At 42.6% G+C, this 17,643-nt stretch overlaps 3 protein-coding genes across 5 annotated transcripts in view; 2 read left to right on the top strand and 1 right to left on the bottom strand.

The window, feature by feature from the left end:
- Positions 1 to 157: 157 nt before the first annotated feature.
- ankfy1 (ankyrin repeat and FYVE domain containing 1) lies at positions 158 to 12,855 on the top strand. Of its 3 annotated transcripts, none has more exons than XM_038708485.1 (25): positions 158 to 263; positions 2,343 to 2,550; positions 2,874 to 2,992; positions 3,275 to 3,410; positions 3,558 to 3,681; positions 3,750 to 3,899; positions 4,018 to 4,183; positions 4,433 to 4,637; positions 4,743 to 4,811; positions 5,515 to 5,717; positions 5,823 to 5,920; positions 6,892 to 7,093; positions 7,266 to 7,364; positions 7,505 to 7,658; positions 7,898 to 8,066; positions 8,494 to 8,612; positions 8,835 to 8,991; positions 9,144 to 9,344; positions 9,452 to 9,628; positions 9,743 to 9,890; positions 10,213 to 10,303; positions 10,520 to 10,644; positions 10,767 to 10,913; positions 11,052 to 11,142; positions 11,226 to 12,855. In XM_038708485.1, the coding sequence occupies exons 1-25, from the start codon at positions 254 to 256 to the stop codon at positions 11,356 to 11,358; spliced, it is 3,501 nt and encodes a 1,166-aa protein (XP_038564413.1). In that variant the 5' UTR covers positions 158 to 253; the 3' UTR covers positions 11,359 to 12,855. The 3 variants fall into 3 exon arrangements, with proteins under 3 accessions (XP_038564413.1, XP_038564412.1, XP_038564414.1); XM_038708484.1 differs by lacking the exon at positions 158 to 263 and adding an exon at positions 362 to 422; XM_038708486.1 differs by lacking the exon at positions 158 to 263 and adding an exon at positions 505 to 603.
- A 2-nt stretch (positions 12,856 to 12,857) lies between these two features.
- Positions 12,858 to 14,792, bottom strand: LOC119895385 (neuferricin). The gene is made up of 4 exons (XM_038708487.1): positions 14,439 to 14,792; positions 14,045 to 14,185; positions 13,303 to 13,489; positions 12,858 to 13,139 (listed from the first exon to the last, which is right to left on the bottom strand). The coding sequence occupies exons 1-4, from the start codon at positions 14,695 to 14,697 to the stop codon at positions 12,965 to 12,967; spliced, it is 762 nt and encodes a 253-aa protein (XP_038564415.1). The 5' UTR covers positions 14,698 to 14,792; the 3' UTR covers positions 12,858 to 12,964.
- Positions 14,793 to 14,973: 181 nt separating this feature from the next.
- Positions 14,974 to 17,643, top strand: part of zzef1 (zinc finger, ZZ-type with EF hand domain 1) — a 31,394-nt gene continuing 28,724 nt past the window's right edge. The window contains exons 1-5 of the mRNA XM_038708482.1: positions 14,974 to 15,387; positions 16,087 to 16,231; positions 16,361 to 16,555; positions 16,720 to 16,903; positions 17,009 to 17,208. Of these exons, the coding sequence (XP_038564410.1) occupies positions 14,974 to 15,387; positions 16,087 to 16,231; positions 16,361 to 16,555; positions 16,720 to 16,903; positions 17,009 to 17,208 (1,138 nt within the window). The remainder of the gene's footprint in view (positions 15,388 to 16,086; positions 16,232 to 16,360; positions 16,556 to 16,719; positions 16,904 to 17,008; positions 17,209 to 17,643) is intronic.

Below are 17,643 nucleotides of genomic sequence, written 5' to 3'. Positions count from 1 at the left end.
TCACAGAAAATTCCTCGAGTTAACATATCTGACGTCATCTTTAGTATAGGAAAGCATCGACTTATATTAGTCTGTTGTACTACGTGCATACAATTAGCACCTTAATAATATTAATTCGGTGTAAGACTAATAGCAATGGTCATGTGATAAAGTATCAAACGTTTTTGAGAATCACTTGAACGCAGCACTACGGCCTACTATCTGCCTCTTCGTCATATCGCGACATCAGGCCACGGAGCTAACGCTGAGCAACATGGCGGAAGGTATGAGATTGGCTTTTTGAATATTTGGTACACACCCCGTTATCCTTGTGTGCTCGTTCAATTGTTGAACGGGAACAAGTAACTAACTGGCAATTTAATAAACTGTGGACTGTATGTGTTTGAAAATCGAAGTCCGCGCGACACTCAGCTTACCACTGGGTAAGCCTTGTCGTTAGCTCTCGTAGATGTTGCTAGCTGAATTTAATAGCTACGAGTGAACGTTAGCCGAACTGGGCAAGAGATGTTTGTGGGTTGGACTGCGGGGAACATTTTTTATTTGGGCAGGTTGCTGGGTTCCTACGTAAGAAAAAGCCCCGATGTTAACTTACAGAGTTTGCAGGTAATGTTGGTATTAATGTTTAGCTAAATGTCAACGTCAAGGATCGCATCAAACTGACTAACGTTAACGTTGCATTATGTAGCCATAGCTCTATATAATTTCAGTAACGTTAACATTAACGCTCAATTATTTATCAATGTTTACTTTTTGAATACATGATTTACTTTATTAAAAACACGACTGGATATCGGTTCTATGAAATGGAGTGTAAATACGTGACAGAAGACTTCAGAAGATAGGGTAGGTTTCTACCTGTAAGGTGTCATCTGCACCACCTGGCACAAGTGCCATGGCCAAGGGCACCGCCTATATTTGGCCTAGACATAAGGGAATGTCTGCTGTTTGTCCCTCCTTAAGGGAAATCTGCTTACCAACTTGAATCCAGAGAACAAACATTCCAGTCTGTGGTGGTAACGTTAGGGTTGTGTGTGTGCAGCACATCTATTGCTACTAGCAAAAGAGCAGTTTTTGCACATGTAAAATGATTGTTTAAGCCTGGGCTTAAATTAAAAAGTTGCACGGAAAAGAGAGGGCCCATTTTTTTGTTTTTTGAGAATTGCCCATGCAATATCTGTACTTGAGAGTGTCACAGTTTCATTGTCAAGTCCTGACAAAAGTGCAGGTTAGTTGTCTTAGCATGAGCTTTCCAAAGCATTGGATAAATATTTGCTTTGCAAATGCATTAGTGATGTGCTAAATCCTGCAGAACGAAGGTGGAGTTGAGTATATTATAGAGCTGAACGGTTAATTGAAATATTACTGAAATCGCAATTTGGCCAAGTGCAATACCCAAATAGCAGGAGCTGCAAGTTTTTGATAAAGATAAAATGTGTTACAACAATACCATTAGAAATGAAGCACTGTGGTGCTACAGAGAAGCCTCTGCCTACAAATCATATTCTTTAAAAGTAAGGGAGTAGAAATGAGATGCAAAAATCACTATTCCGACTAAAATCCTGACTTTTTTGATGCATATAATTCAGCCCTGGTATATTACAAGAATTTGTCCAGCTAGTCAGTTGGTCCTTAGCTGCTGCTCCACTATACCGCCCTTCCTGTGGTGAGCTGATCAGGTGGTTTTCAGAAACAACCCGCTTCTGTTCCTCACATGACCAGTAGCTGTGCCAATAACGGTTTACAAGGAAATGCAATCTAACATGCCTCCTCAGCATTCTTTCCTCACTAAAACTTTACTGGTTTAAAGGAAGGAAATGGGCCTCAGTGAAAGTCTGCAGATTCTAGGCTGAGACATGAATAAGTGTTGTAACATGAAGATTTGTAGAACGCGTATTTCACTTAGTATTGTTGTTTGGACAAATCTTCTCTCGTTAGATTCTGCCATAGTCTGTTTTTAAGATTTGCCTTACACAGGCAATGTTGAATATCTTTTTCTATGTAACTTGTGCTTTTAACAACAAATAGCCCAGGATTATGAAAAGTAATAATGTCACATATCTCAAATTCTTCAGTTCTGTAGGTGCAAATCCAGTTCACAACCATTATGGTATGCTTCTTCCCTGCCACGAACAAAAGATATGTTTGGAAAAAAATATATTTTGTAAAATAAATCCCAAACACTAGATACTGCATATAGGAACTACTGTACTTTGAACGGGAAAGAACCTTTAAAGAGTCCCCTTTTAACCTGTGTTCAGAAATGGGCCTTTCTAACCTACTTTTTGTTCCCACCGTATGTTGTTTTGTCCTCTGCCTGTCTCCTTTACCCTGATGTGGGACAGAGGAGGTGGCCAAGCTGCAGAAACACCTGGCCCTGCTCAGGCAGGAGTATGTGAAGATGCAACAGAAACTGGCCGACACAGAGAGGCGCTGTGCTGTTCTTGCTGCTCAGGCCTCTGGCCAGGGATCCTCCAGCCCTGCAGCTGCAGACACCTTCATTAGCCGTCTGCTGGACATCGTGGCCGAACTCTATCAGCAAGAACAGTACAGGTGAGGATCACGTTTGGAACGATGGGTATGAGTTTTGTTAGAGATTTTTCTAATCTAGCAGTCCTGCAAATGTTGTTATATAGTTGTGTGTCTGCTCTGGCATGTGTTGTGGGATACAGCCCGCCTATGCTGCTACATTGTTGGAATTGATGGGCTCAGAAAACACAGTGAAAACCTGTCCTGTCATGTTTTGAGTGCTGTTGAGTGTTCTGGGCAACATATTGAGAGAATTTTCTTAACGTTCAGTTTCAGATATTCAGTGTTTGTTAGAATATTTGTGATATGTACTTGTTACTCAGAGATAAATGTGTTTGTTTTTGCAGTGACCTGAAAGTGAAAGTTGCTGGAAAGAAGCTCAGTGCCCATAAATTTGTGTTGGCTGCTCGCAGTGATGTCTGGAGCCTGGCCAACCTGGCCTCCACCTCGGAACTGGACCTATCTGGTGAGCAACCTTCGTGTGATGTCACTGTGTTGAAGGAGTAGCTTAAATCAAAAAGAAAATCCAGTTGTTACCCACTCACCCTCTCTGTCAATATGCTTTTGGGTTAATAGAAGTGGACTGTGTATTTATTTTGGAATGGATTGTGCAGACTTTCAAAGTCCAGTATTGAACACAGTTTTACTCTGGGTAGGGTTTGGTCCACGTGATCATTTTCCAGTAAGGTTTGAATTCATATAAATGTAAGCAAATATGAAAGTACACCTAAATGTTTTTTTTTCCCAGATTGCAAACCCGAGGTCGCCATGGCAATGTTGCGCTGGGCATACACGGATGAATTGGAACTCAGTGAGGATGATGCCTTTCTTATTGAATTAATGAAGCTGGCCAACCGCTTCCAGCTTCACCTTCTCAGAGAGAGGTCAGCACAAGTCATATGTACTGACATTTGTTTTGCAGACTACAATTAAACTTTAATTGTTGCTTGTTGCCGCATTGTTGTTGCATAACATTTATAGAGAGAGCAACACATGGGCTTAACGGCTTGAAAATATCTCTGCTGGGACAGGTGTGAAAAAGGTGTAATGTCCTCAGTGAATGTCAGGAACTGCATTCGCTTCTACCAAACAGCTGAGGAACTAAATGCCAACACCCTGATGAACTACTGCGGGGAGATCATAGCCAGTCACTGGGTGAGTACCATCAGACAGTGGTTTCCATCATGGTCCAGTTCTAGTATTCATTGATTATCTTTTATTAGGATGATCTGAGGAAAGAAGATTTTAGCACCATGAGTGCCCAACTTCTATACAAGATGATCAAGTCTAAAACAGAGTATCCTCTCCACAAAGCCATCAAAGTTGAGCGAGAAGATGTGGTCTTTCTCTATCTCATCGAGATGGACTCGCAGGTCAGCTCCCCACAGATATACTTTATCAACTTCTTTCTCACTAGTGTGTTTGTTACTGTGTAACCAGCATGGTAGAGTAAAGGCTTTCCTTAAAAACAAGGTTATCTCTTGTTTTCAGCTACCTGGCAAGCTGAATGAACTGGACAACAACGGCGACCTGGCACTAGACCTGGCACTCTCTCGTAAATTGGAAAGTATTGCCACCACTCTGGTTAACAACAAAGCTGATGTGGACAAGGTGGACCAGAGTGGCTGGAGCCTCCTGCATAAGGCCATCCAAAGAGGTGTGGGGAAGTCATTTTTACTACACTTTTTGTCGTCCGTGTGTGTTTCTTGTAGATGTGGTCTCCAAAATGAACTTTTGGCTTCGCTGTCGAGGTGTGCACTTAATCTACATACCTACCATGATACCCACTTGATCAAATGATTCAATAAACACTTAATGTGAAATATCACTCTACCAATTTCAAGTTAATACATGAAAGCAAATATGTATCCTCCATGACTGTTAATCTTTCTTCCTCTTCTTCCAGGCGATGAATTTGCCTCCATATTCCTGATTCGCCACTCAGCTCAGGTGAATGCAGCCACTGTGGGGGCTGTGGAAACCCCACTTCACCTAGTGTGTTCTTTCAGCCCCAAGAAACACTCTGCCGAGGTGATGAGCGGCATGGCACGAATTGCAGAGGCTCTGCTCAAGACAGGGGCCAACCCCAACATGCAAAACAGCAAGGGCAGGTGGGGTCACGGGGCTCTCGGTTTATGAACTTGACTGGACTGCAAAGTTGGCCAACTTCCATGCCGAGTATAATGGTGCTTCAGCTTTTACTTTTGTCGTTGTAGAACTCCGATGCATGAGGCTGTGGCGTCAGGGAATGAGCCAGTATTCAACCAGCTGCTACAGTGCAAACAGTGAGTTATATTCTGTGTTCAAATGGAATTAGCAAGGTTGTTTCTGATATGGAAAGTCACACACAGCAGCATGTATTGCAGTGGTCGTCAATAGGTGGCCCGCCAGCAATAATATCTGGCTCATGGCCAGATTACTTTAATAGCGGCAAAAATAGTTACATAATCACTTCCTCCAAGTGATTGCGCCTACAAATAAAAGCGTGAGAATGTCTTTGCAGCAGTAGCCTACTTTATGTTGTGTTTAATTGAGAGCTTTTACATTAAAAAGTTCTGAAAGAAATTCAAAAGAGTCTCTGGCTGGAGAAACGCAGGATTTTTCTCTCCCTGGAGATACTGGGGAAATGAAAAAGCGTCCATAGGTTGCTATGGACCTATTGCCAGGACGCACAGACTTAAACGCACATGTAAAACAATCTCTTCATAATCAATTTGTTGAAAAGGGAGAAAATATCACTAGCAGCAAGTGGGGATTAACGCACAACCCTTCGAACGGTTTTGTGCACTAATGACTGAGCTAAACGGGCAACAGTAAGTAAGTAACGGATTATAAATTGACGATGTTCTGACCCGCCATCTACTGATTTGAAAAATATTTGGCCCGATGCCAGTCTTATTTGCTGACCCCTGATGCATTGTGTCCAAGTAGTTGAACTCATGAGATCACCTAAGCTCTCTCATTGACTTTTTCTGTCCAATGTGTTAGGCTTGATCTGGAACTCAAGGACCACGAGGGCAGCACAGCTCTGTGGCTGGCCCTGCAGTATATCACAGTGTCTTCAGACCCATCAGTAAACCCGTTTGAGGATGATGCACCAGTAGTGAACGGCACCTCGTTTGATGAGAATAGCTTTGCAGCCCAGCTTATCCAGAGAGGAAGCAATCCTGATGCACCTGACACTACCACAGGTGCTGTTTTATAACCTCACTTTAAGGTAATGCCTAAATGGCATGATGCTTGTGCCTTTAAACACATTTCTATCTCCATCTCCCTTTTTGTTTTATTCCTTGTAGGAAACTGTCTCATGCAGAGAGCTGCTCAGGCAGGCAATGAGGCAGCTGCTCTTTTCCTTGCCACTCATGGAGCAAAGGTCAATCATGTCAACAAATGGGTGCGTATGAACATTAGGCAACATAACAGCCAAACAATGACACAGTTTTGGTAATCAGACCTTGTGTGCGTAGGGCCCTATGAAATCCGTTTTTTATTTTTTCCCAAATTCCGTGTTTTCCAAACCAAATGGGCATATAGAGATGTTCAAATGTATGTGTAATAATTAGACAATTGAAAGTCAACTATTTAATAGGTTATTACTTAATTACTGATCATTTCTTCCCACAGATCTTCTGCAGAACAGCCTCCTTATGCGGCTTGCCATAGCTTTTTAAAAATTTTTTCTTAAGGCGTATCTGACTTCACCCACACAGTCACAAAGTCTTCAACGAGCTCGCATATACTGTATCTTCTGATGTGGTTGCACTTAGGAGACTTTGTTGAAGTGATGAGCTCTAGCTAGCACGCTGACTTCGATATGACGGCGTGTGTGTGTGTGTGTGTGTGTGTCCATCTTCAGTGATAAACCGACAGAGAGCAGAGGAGAGAAGCATTCTGCTCGCAAATGACACCAAAACATTGCATAATAGTTTTTCTGTTCGTTGGGCTCAAGTGCTGTGGAAAAGACGCTTATAATCCTGATTTTTGAAATTGCTACCACATTTTGCTGATTCCATTTTTATTTTCAAATTCTGTGATCCCGTCCACATTTACCGCATTGTGGAAATCATGTGCGGGTAGTATATCCTTTTAACGGTTTTTTATAATGTTGTCCCTAGGCCAATCAGTGTAATTAAGGCCAGAAGTGCGTGTGTGTGTGCGCGGCTGTCAGATGCATCCATTCCAAGCTGGAGAAAATGACAGCTACAGCTTTTGCTCCCCCCCCATTAGTCACAATCTGAATATTTCTTTAGTAATTTTTATATCTGCAGAACTAAGTAAGTTAAGAATGTATCCTTAAATCATAACATATATGATTCATATTTGTTACTAATAAAGATGCTATTAATCCCTTTTACCTTCTTTCAGGGTGATAGCCCTCTTCATACAGCATGTCGCTGTGGCCTGGCGAGCCTGACAGCAGAGTTGCTTCAGCAGGGGGCCAACCCAAACATGCAGACGCAGAAGGCTCTACCTGACGACACCCATGGTGTGGCTATGCAGACACCCCTTCACATGGCCATTGCTCACAACCACCCAGATGTGGTCTCTGTCATCCTCGAGCAAAAAGGTCAGCAAATGTTTAGGGAGTTTTTATATATTTGAATGCCTGTAACTGAACTGCAAACATGGTAGATGTGTTAAGCGATTTCTCCTTTACCTCACCACATATGCTATCACTAATGTCCTTGAATCGTCCTGAAATGGATCCACTTATTTCTCCCTTGATGGCTCTATTGCAGCAAATGCACTTCATGCTACCAACAACTTCCAGATCATTCCAGACTTCAGTCTCAAAGACTCCATGGACCAGACAGTGCTGGGCTTGGCTCTCTGGACAGGTACACAACACTATAGGGAACAAAGGGAAGCTGTAATACAGTTGATTCTGCATTATCAAAATGATGTGCATAACCTTGTTACAAGACTTCACGGTGATCTGTGTATGTGATGTATAACACGCACAATCTGTCCTTGTCAGGTATGCACACCATAGCAGCTCAGCTGCTAGGCTCAGGGGCATCTATCAATGACACTATGTCCAATGGACAAACCCTGCTTCACATGGCTATCCAAAGACAGGACAGCAAGAGTGCCCTCTTCCTTCTTGAGCATCAGGCAGACATCAATGTTAGGTAATGCTTGGATAATACTGCAGTTGTAAAGCATTTTATTACTGATTTGAGCATGAAATTAGTTTTAATTAGTTATGTTGCAGTAAAGGGCCCCTTAAGTATACTATTAGTACAATTAGCTAAGATAACTGCTTTTCAGGCATTGTTTAAGCAATCTCTCAGTATCCAGTTTAGCATTTTGAAGGGAGAGTTTTTGAATGGGTTTACAGTCTTCTGTATTTTTATTTCTCTATTACAAGGACCCAGGAGGGACAAACAGCACTACAGTTGGCCATCAGTAACCAGCTGCCACTGGTGGTGGATGCCATTTGCACTAGAGGAGCTGATATGTCTGTGGTGAATGACAAAGGGGACCCTCCATTGTGGCTGGCTCTGGAGAATGGCCTGGAAGATATTGCATCAACGCTGGTGAGACAAATGCATACACACCATAAATTTATAGTAATTAGTACCTTCTTAGTTCCTCATAGGTGTAGTGCCAGTTGCCAACTGTTATGAAAAGCTATTCAGGATGAAACATCTTATGTTAATGAGGTGTTGCCTTAGGGTAGATGCATGCAGTTGTCTTGTTGGCAACAAACATCCCCAATCTGGTTTATCAGGTTTACTCCTTGGTTTGTACATGTTGTATGAGCATTATTTCAGGGATACTGAGAACAAGAATAAACTTAGAACTGATGTTGTGAAGCCAAACAGCTGCACAAAACCTGTATTTGCTACACATCTGCATTAAAGCCTTGTTATAGACGGCATATATGTGTTATAGATTTCTGTCTGGGAAACAAAAATAACTTTCTTGCATTTTGACTGTTTGAGACCTGTTTGTCCTTCCTAGGTCCGCCATGGCTGTGATGCAACTTGTTGGAGCTCAGGGCCCTCTGGCTGCCAGCAGACCCTCCTGCACAGAGCTGTTGATGAGAACAATGAGGTCTCTGCTTGCTTCCTCATCCGCAGGTCTGACAATCTCCTTACCATTAGGGAAATATGAGAAATGCTCGTTTGCATAAGGGCAAATCATTATGCTAAGAAAACATCAGTTTTTAACAAAGTTTGCTCATGGTACAAATGAGCATACAATCAATCTCAAACTAGCAACCTGTTTGTCCTTAAGCTTGGTGTTACTGAGGTGGATGTAGTTAGCTGACTTAAGTTAATGTCTGCCTTATGTGTGTATAGTGGCTGTGATGTAAACAGCCCCAGGAAGCCAGGTCCTAACGGAGAAGGAGACGAAGAAGCCAGAGATGGACAAACACCTCTCCACCTGGCAAGCAGCTGGGGATTGGAGGAGGTGGTGCAGTGCCTTCTAGAGTTTGCTGCTAATGTTAATGCACAGGTTAGTCTGGTCACGTGGTTAGTGTGTCCAGTTTTGCCTGATTCTGCTTTTTTCCTGCCACTGCAGCATACAGCTAATGTGAGGTTACCAAGTGGGTTTTAAACTTGCTCTTTTCCCAAGTGTTTGAGTCTGTGTCTGTTCATTTCTCTCAGGATGCAGAGGGCAGAGCTCCCATCCATACTGCTATTAGCGGCCAGCACAACGTCATTATACAGCTCCTCATTTCCCACCCTGAAATACGTCTCAACATTCGTGACCGTCAAGGAATGACCCCCTTCGCCTGTGCCATGACACACAAGAACAATAAGGCAGCAGAGGCTATCCTCAAGAGGGAGCCAGGTGCTGCTGAACAGGTAGCGCTGACATAAATGCACCAGTTTGTCTTAATATAGCACTTAGAATAATGATATACAGTTACAGTATTACTCTCTCCTGACCTCAAATGTCTGTTTCTGTCCAGGTGGACAACAAAGGGCGTAATTTTCTCCACGTGGCAGTGCAAAATTCTGACATTGAAAGTGTCCTGTTCCTCATCAGTGTCCAAGCTAACGTCAACTCCAGGGTTCAGGATGCAGCCAAACTCACCCCTCTCCACCTGGCTGTCCAGGCTGGATCTGAGATCATTGTCCGCAACCTGGTAGAAACCTCACATTTTCTTGGGCTGCATTTACTATTCATGCCAAATGTAAATGTTATTGACAGAGTGCTGCAGCTGATATTGTTTTTTTATTCTGCATGTTTCTGCTTCCAGCTGCTTGCCGGAGCCAAAGTAAATGAGCTGACCAAACACAGGCAGACAGCACTACATTTGGCTGCCCAGCAGGACCTGGCCACTGTTTGTTCTGTGTTGCTGGAGAATGGTGTAGACTTTGCTGCTGAGGATGAGAATGGAAATAATGGTACCTTTTTATATTCTTTACTATTAAGCTTTTGTTTCTTTTTAATCTGGGATGCTTGTGATTAACAAATGGCACTCAACGTGACAAATCCATATGTTTTGTCTACGAGTTACTCACAGATATTACAATATAGAGCTGTCTGGTTTTGGTTTGTAGATATTGGAGGAGTACCGAAGCTTTCAGCTTTTAGAAATTCTAGTTTGAGTTAGTCCATTCTCTGGTGTGTGGTTTGATTATTTATTATGATCCTACCACCCCAACATACCATGATCCTTGTCAATAACACTTGATTCTTTTGTCTGTCCTGTTGTTGTCTCCCCAGCTCTGCATCTGGCTGTGATGCAGGGCCGCCTTAACAATGTCAGAACCCTTCTCACAGAGTCCAACATTGATGCTGAGGCCTTCAATCTTAGGTACACTCAGTTTCTTTCAAAGTTTCCATAAGCTCAATAAGTTCACTTTTAGATCATTGCAGCAACAGCAACACTAACATGATATAATGCAGAAATTGGGGACGATACAGAAAACAGGATATTAACAATGTAGAAAGTGTACTTTTTATTTAAACATAACAGATAACCCTCTGTAGACTATCTTGCCTGTCAACTTTTCATCGTTTGTCTGCTCAGGGGTCAGTCACCAATGCATGTACTAGGCCAGTATGGGAAAGAGAACGCTGCTGCCATTTTTGAATTGTTCCTGGAGTGTATGCCTGAATACCCTCTGGACAAACCAGATAATGAAGGGAACACAGGTACTGTAGCTTGCTCAATTATTATTATTGTTGTTGTTGTTGTTGTTAACAGAATAAAAATGGAATACTAACACCAGTGGTACACCTGTGATAGAATGACTGTGACCTGTATTTTATTGCAGTTCTGCTCCTGGCCTACATGAAAGGAAACGCAAACCTGTGCCGTGCCATTGTGAGGGCTGGCGCTCGACTCGGCATCAATAATAATCAGGGCATCAACATTTTCAACTACCAAGTTGCAACCAAACAGTTGCTCTTCCGCCTTCTAGGTACATTTTCACACTTCATTATCCATCAGGGATTTATCATAAAATGACAGCTCCACAAGTGATTATGCGCTGATACAATGTGACCCCCATGTTGATCTTGTTGGTTTATAACTAGGTATTCTTTTTGTCTTTGTTTAGATATGCTGTCCAAAGAACCCCCTTGGTGTGATGGATCCAATTGCTATGAATGTGCTGCCAAGTTTGGTGTTACAACACGGAAACATCACTGGTTAGTAGTATGCCTTTTAAAACTTTATGTGTCAAAATGATGTATGATTAATCCTTTTTCTCCTCCTTGACTGTTAACTCTAGCCGCCACTGTGGTCGCCTGTTGTGCCACAAATGCTCTATAAAGGAGATACCCATCATCAAGTTTGACTTGAACAAGCCGGTGAGGGTGTGTGACATCTGCTTTGATGTATTAACTCTGGGTGGGGTATCGTAATGCAGTGGCCTGGATATCCTCCCCCCCTCAGATTGGCCATGCCAGGCTCAACATGACAGTTATTCTGGCACACCAGGAGAAGGGACATCAGTCACAGGACATACTAACAAGAGATTCACGGACATTTATGGACCATCACCTTTAAACTATTCCAATCTATGAAAAACTATTAATGTTCTAGAGGGACATTTCAAATAGAAAGTGAAACATTGTCTTTTTCTTTCTGTTTTGATCAAAGTATCTTAAAGTGGAAATAAGCAGCGCTCCAGCTCAGTGATAGCAGGACTGAATTTGTTAATCAGTTTCCCGAGCTCATTAATGTTTGTAATGATTATTTACATTTCACTTCAATGATGAACATTTAAATGATCAAATCACCTTTGGAGGGGATTTCCTGTTTAGTGTTGGGATATTTCACCATCAGCAGCCTTCATGCTATGTGACCTGCCCAAAGACAAAAAGTCAGTGCTACAAAATGAATACTGAATTTATATAAAATCTGAGTAAAACTAATAAAATGCCCCTAGATCATTAGATCTACAAAGACTAAACTATCAACATTATCTCTGTAATCTTTCATCTTTCACTCTCCTGTCACCCCCGTTTTGCATTGCCTGGATAACAATGATGATTTAAAGGGAAAGCAACTCTACCTAAGAGCATTATTTCCAAACAATATCTAATCAAGTTGGATTCAGAACTATAACATCTACATTTCATAACTTTACTGTTAGGCGTGAAAGATGGCACAACTGACCAAAATGAAATTCCTCATGAAATGAGATTGTTTTTCTCCTCAACTGATAAATAATCTATCGTGTAGGCATCAGCAGCCAAATTAAATGGAATGCTTACTTTTAAACATGGCAGTTTGGTAATGTGGCCTGAGAGAGCCTATTTTAACACGAGAGGAAAACAAACATTCTCTCAGCAATCCTCATCCTGTTACAGAAATGTTATGCCTATGCATGTCATTTAATTTGTAGCCTTTACATGTCAATGTCATCACAATTCAGACTCTGTCACCAAATGATAACATTCCATTTTTGATCTGCCATGATGTCCTATGTTCTAGGATGATCATAGTCCCCACAATGTTGCCTCGAGTCAAGTTGTTGTCTTGACCCATCACATTTAACGCTTCTTGATTTCTAAGCCTAACAGGTGCACTTTATCAAGGTCACATGGCATTTCTGATCATTGGGGAGAATGTGGAGTGGAGGGATGGCCAAGTAGTGGGGCCTTTAAGTATTGTTAAATTGTACAGATAAATGTGTGATATTTTTGACCACTACAACTGTTTTGTACTTTAATGCAGTTTGTGCTTGTCATTGTGACAAACCTAAATCTTGCCTCTGTTAATCTTTTATGCACATTGTTTAATCTTTTATGCACATTATATTGTATCTGTATGCTCAGATATCTAGCCTGTCTCTTCCTGGTGTATCCTTTTAGAGAAAGGGAGGACAACTTTACATAAAGGTCATCAAAATCCAATGTACTTTGTTTTCTTCATTTTAACTTTTTATTGTGCGTCATTTCTGTGTTTTCCTGAGTCTTGTGCTGGTAAAAAGCAGTACGGCCATTTTCTGCGCTGGCCCAGAGACTAGAACTCTTCAACAGAGCATGAGTCAGCATGTGGAGGGCAGTTGTCATATTTCTGCAGGTTTTGGTCTTCCTCTGCTGCAGCTGGGTCTTCAACACAGACACAACGAACACCACTGGAGCCTGGAGAGAACAGCTTGCGTGGGACACCCGTCCAGTCTCTTTCCACTCCGCCACTGGAGAGAGAAAAATCAAACCAGTCTGGTAAATCCTTATGTATACCAGTAACACACACCAGTGTGACATGGTCTATATTACAAATAAGCAGCACATCGCAATATTGCATCATATTCCCTGTAAACTTATTCATAGTTCATTAAGCCAGAACCATTTCCATACCTCTTAGTGGAGCACCAAACTCTTCCTCCCATGGCAGCGCTCCACTGTGTGTTGCAGGCTGGGTAGCGTACCATCTCAGCCTCAGACTGGGCCTTGAGTCGCTGTCCCTCTGCTAGAGATGCTTGAACGTGCAACAGGGCCTCTGTGGGCTGCCCGGTCCTACTATAGAACCGGCCTATTACCAGACCTGAAATTCAAGATAGGAGAGGCTGGTATTTTACTGAAGATGAAGATGATGTACGTCCATTGATAAAAGACAAATGTCAGCAACGTTGCACATCAGTCTTTAGATATTGCAATACAAATACTGCATAAGCTGTAGCTCTACAAATTGAAGTTCTGTAGGATTTTTCCATGTGTAGACCCAGCTTGTGACAGATGGAGAAACAGGGGCTTCACTAGCTCATACTGCATATTCTGGAGATGTCCAGTCACTGGTAATTCTGGCTTAATACATAATTATAATGACTTGGAAGGACCCATTCATAGCTATGTCTGGTATTAAGTGTAAAACTGTTGAGGAATCAAAACATTATCTTAGCACATTATGAGATATTTTACATGACATCCTAATGTTGGTAACTTAATAATGTACACTAAATGTGAACAAATTATTTTAATAAAGCTGAATTGTACTTACAAAATGCTTGGAAGGTAACTGCTGACTGCTTTTGTTTAAGAAGAAAATAATTTGCTGTACCAAAGATTCTAATTAAAAGAACTGGGGACAAATATCACCTACCTACATTTTGATATTCTCTCTGATAGAAGGACAGCCAGTCATAAAGGGCCACCACCTGCTGTGGGGACAGACTGGACACGTCATCGGTCAGACCATTTTCTGTGAAGTCCCCACTGATGAAGGCCAGTGAGGCATCTTTACCTGAAATGGGGACACACATACAGTGCAGGATATAGGACACTAATGGAGCATACAATGGCAATTTTAGTGCTATTATTAGACCGGAATACGTGTTCCTGATTTAGGCTTGTTGAGGGTCTGGAATGGCATCTGACAGTGTTTAACCAGTGCCCCATAATTAAACATTAAAATATGTCTCTGTGGTTTAATATCGAAGGCTTAGGTGTAAGAATTAACACAATATGGGCACTACAGGAGAAGAAGAGGGAATCACCTGCCATAAAATGATAAGCACCACCGCGTCCATAGTGCTTGTATCCCTTGTGTACATCAAACACTTGCCCCAGTATAGCTAGGTAAAGGCCCTTGCTGCCTTCCTCCCCGTCGTACGATGATAATTCACGCCTGCTCAGGAGCCGTACAGAGGACCCCTGAGTTGATTCATTTCCAAACTTAACAGACCAATCGCGAGGAAGGAACAACACTGCCAGTGATAAAAACGCAACAACTACATAGCCGAGCATGCTGTTCATTCATCTGACACATTTACATCGCAACACATTCTACATTGAGAAATGTTTACAACCCAGGTGCTTCCGTGACTGGGAACCACACAGCGCGTGCGCAAACTAAGGACGCAAAGGACGTTCAGTCAAACTGACGTACAGTACGTCAATGCGGTAGTAGTGAACGCCAGAGCTCTAACTGTAGGTTAGAGAGGTCTGTGTACAGACCGGTACCACCGTTCAAAACTGAAACCCAGTAGGCCGCAGAGATTTTCGGGGGAGCTCTAGCTCGGTGAAACAAAGATGGGGAACGCCGAGAGCGGCTGCGGTGGAGGCAGCGGCGACGAGGAAGACATAGAAACGGAGAGCCCCGGCTTCGCGGAAGACAGCCCGGCCTCTGCGGCCACTGGCGGCGGCGTCGGAGGCGGTGGAGGCTCCGGTTCTGGGAGAAGCGGAAGGGCGGCGAATAACTTGCCCGCGGCTACCGGTGGACCACCTAACCCCGGGGTCCTTTTAGAGCAAGTGAAACTAAGAGAAGCGGCCGCTCGCATTAGCGACTCAGGGGTCAGCATTCAGGAGTCTGTCCTGGCCGGGAATGAGGGTGTACTGGTGCGGTGGCTGGAGGACCGGTTAAACCGAGGAGAAGAGTCCGTCAATGTGGAACAATTTTGTGAGATGTTGGAGAGCCGAGATGCCCCGAGAGATGAGTGTGAAGAGGTATATAGCCATAGAAAAACAAACAACCCTCTCACAAGTGATCTTATGATGTGTGTCATGTTCTTGCTCTTGTCCCAGGTATGAGGATTGAACAAGTTAAAGTTATAGCAGCTGCCATGCCTGTTTTATGATGAGTGATTAGTATATATGATTGCCTTGTGAGGTCATGAGCAGGGAAGAGATGATACTATAATAAGTTATCTTGTGGGTGTGAATCTGACAAATGGGATGTCATGATGTCCCCTTTGCTTGTCAGGTTTATTGTCACTTTGTTTTCACCTTTGGCCTCTTGTAGCACAACAGGCTGCTTTGTTGTCTGTAGGCTGACATAACTAAAGGTTGCAGATGAATGGGTTAACTAATGAATGTGTACTTTAGTCTGCATTCAGCTTTGTATGGGTAGACATGGAATGTCACTGTAATACTTTAAATACAACACGCTGGATTGGGTCATTTAAAAACCCAACACCTATGGGAGGTAGAACTGCTTTCTGCCTTTTTCATGTCAACAGATGGCCTGTCAAACAGACATAACATATATATAACTTTAATAATAAGCAATAGAGGGAGAGCAAATTCTTTGCCCTGTAAATGAGGGATAACAATTGTTGGTTTTAAATTCTATCCATATGACTTTGTGATGGTGTACGGGAATAGGAGTGACTGTCACAGTGTGTACTGTCTTTGTCCCTGTCTCAGGCCTTTGGACAGTTTGATGCAGAGGGGGATGGGGTGGTGGATGTAGAGAGCATGCTGATTGCTCTGAAGAACTCCAATGGAGCTAATCTAAAGGGAGAGCTGAGTCATGTGATAAGACAGCTACAGGCGTGTTCCCTAACCCCAGGTATGAGATGTGATTTGTTTAGCAGTATGAACAACAAGGTCAACAATATTTGAATAGGTCTTATCAGCTGGTTGCAGAGGAGTTAACCATGAATGTCTTTCCGCCCTTTTTGTTATATTTTGTTGACAGGTTTTGTTGACATATTCTCCAAGACCAAAGACCGGTTAGGGGCACATGCCTCTAAGATCCTTAAATTCTTACACAGGAATCGTATTCCCAGCAGTGCCATCCCTTTCCCTATTTTAGAGGGCTACAACAGTATCTGCACCATGAGGTCCAGTGTGGTCCAGGACTTCCTGGAATTCCTCTTGCAAAAGGAAAAAGGTGAACACCAGAGCTGAATAAGGAGTTTTAACTTTACGTTTCTGAATGTTCATGTGTGTGTTTTAAGAATAGGGTAACACTGAAGACACATTTAGAATTGTATTTGTCTTCCACTACAATACATCTTTCAGACTGTCGTCCCAATCTGTATTTGTTTCTTTCAGATTTAGACGTCCAGTACAGAGCAGAGCTGGACCGTGATCCAGAGGTGGACAAGGTCAAGGTGGTCACACAGTGCTATAGCACAATAGAAGCTTCATCTAATGTTGCAGACATTTACAAGATGACAAATGGGGAAACGGCATCTTTCTGGCAGTCCGACGGCAGCGCACGCTCCCACTGGATAAGGCAAGGCATCTGCTCTGTAAACTGTGTGCCCGATCCTTGGAAGTTTTTCGTCCATGCGTGCATGATCAATTTTAAGGTGGAAACTTGTGTCTTTTCTGTTCCCAGGTTGAAAATGAAGCCAGATGTGGTTTTGAGGCGCCTGGCCATTGCCGTGGCTTCAAATGACCACAGCTACATGCCTCAGCTGGTCTCAGTTGCTGTTGGGAAAAACCGGCGTTCCCTGCAAGAGATCAGAGATATCCGCATTCCCAGTAATGTCACAGGCTACGTAGCTCTTTTGGAGAATGCAAACATCACACATCCCTGTGAGTCACCACCTGTCAGTCTGTCTGCTTAGTTGACTGTTTATTTATCTTGTGCTTATGTGTTCCTTCAGTGATGCTTGTAGAGAAACTGTCTTTGAAGACAAAGTATGGTTTCAGCTACAGAGAGACTGTGATTTGCAGCTCCAGCTACAGGCTCCCTCACCGCGCTGTATTTTGTAAATTATAGTATGCTCTGTGGCTGTGAATGATCTGCTAAATCATAATGAGCGAATTTAAATTAACTGGCCGGCTTTGCATGGATTTAACTTCTCATTGTTTCTAGTAGAAGTGATTCGTTTTATTTGTGAGGCACAAATAAAACGAAATAATCAACATATAGATTCTCAGGCATTGTCATTCTCAGAGGATGAAGCAACCGATTATGGCAGTTTTGCATGATGTATTCCATCAGTCTGCTTAACTGCATTGTCTCTT

The sequence above is a fragment of the Micropterus salmoides genome, unplaced genomic scaffold (genome assembly GCF_014851395.1).
Source record: "Micropterus salmoides isolate LMB-PRFRI ecotype aquatic unplaced genomic scaffold, ASM1485139v1 Ms_hic_scaffold_9, whole genome shotgun sequence".
Lineage (NCBI taxonomy): Eukaryota > Metazoa > Chordata > Actinopteri > Centrarchiformes > Centrarchidae > Micropterus > Micropterus salmoides.
The sequence above is the reverse complement of the archived record's forward strand: the minus strand, read 5'-3'. Positions and strand labels throughout refer to the sequence as shown.

What these genes read in the sequence shown, in the direction of transcription:
- ankfy1 (XM_038708484.1), top strand. Translation starts at nt 377, where the DNA reads ATGTGTTTGAAAATCGAAGTCCGCGCGACACTCAGCTTACCACTGG. An exon ending in CAGGCAGACATCAATGTTAG is followed by an intron (nt 7,659 to 7,897) that starts GTAATGCTTGGA and finishes CTCTATTACAAG; the next exon opens with GACCCAGGAGGGACAAACAG. An exon ending in AGATAATGAAGGGAACACAG is followed by an intron (nt 10,645 to 10,766) that starts GTACTGTAGCTT and finishes ATTTTATTGCAG; the next exon opens with TTCTGCTCCTGGCCTACATG.
- LOC119895385 (XM_038708487.1), bottom strand. Translation starts at nt 14,697, where the DNA reads ATGAACAGCATGCTCGGCTATGTAGTTGTTGCGTTTTTATCACTGGCA. An exon ending in TGCTTATCATTTTATGGCAG is followed by an intron (nt 14,186 to 14,438) that starts GTGATTCCCTCT and finishes TCCCCATTTCAG; the next exon opens with GTAAAGATGCCTCACTGGCC. An exon ending in GAGAGAATATCAAAATGTAG is followed by an intron (nt 13,490 to 14,044) that starts GTAGGTGATATT and finishes CTTGAATTTCAG; the next exon opens with GTCTGGTAATAGGCCGGTTC.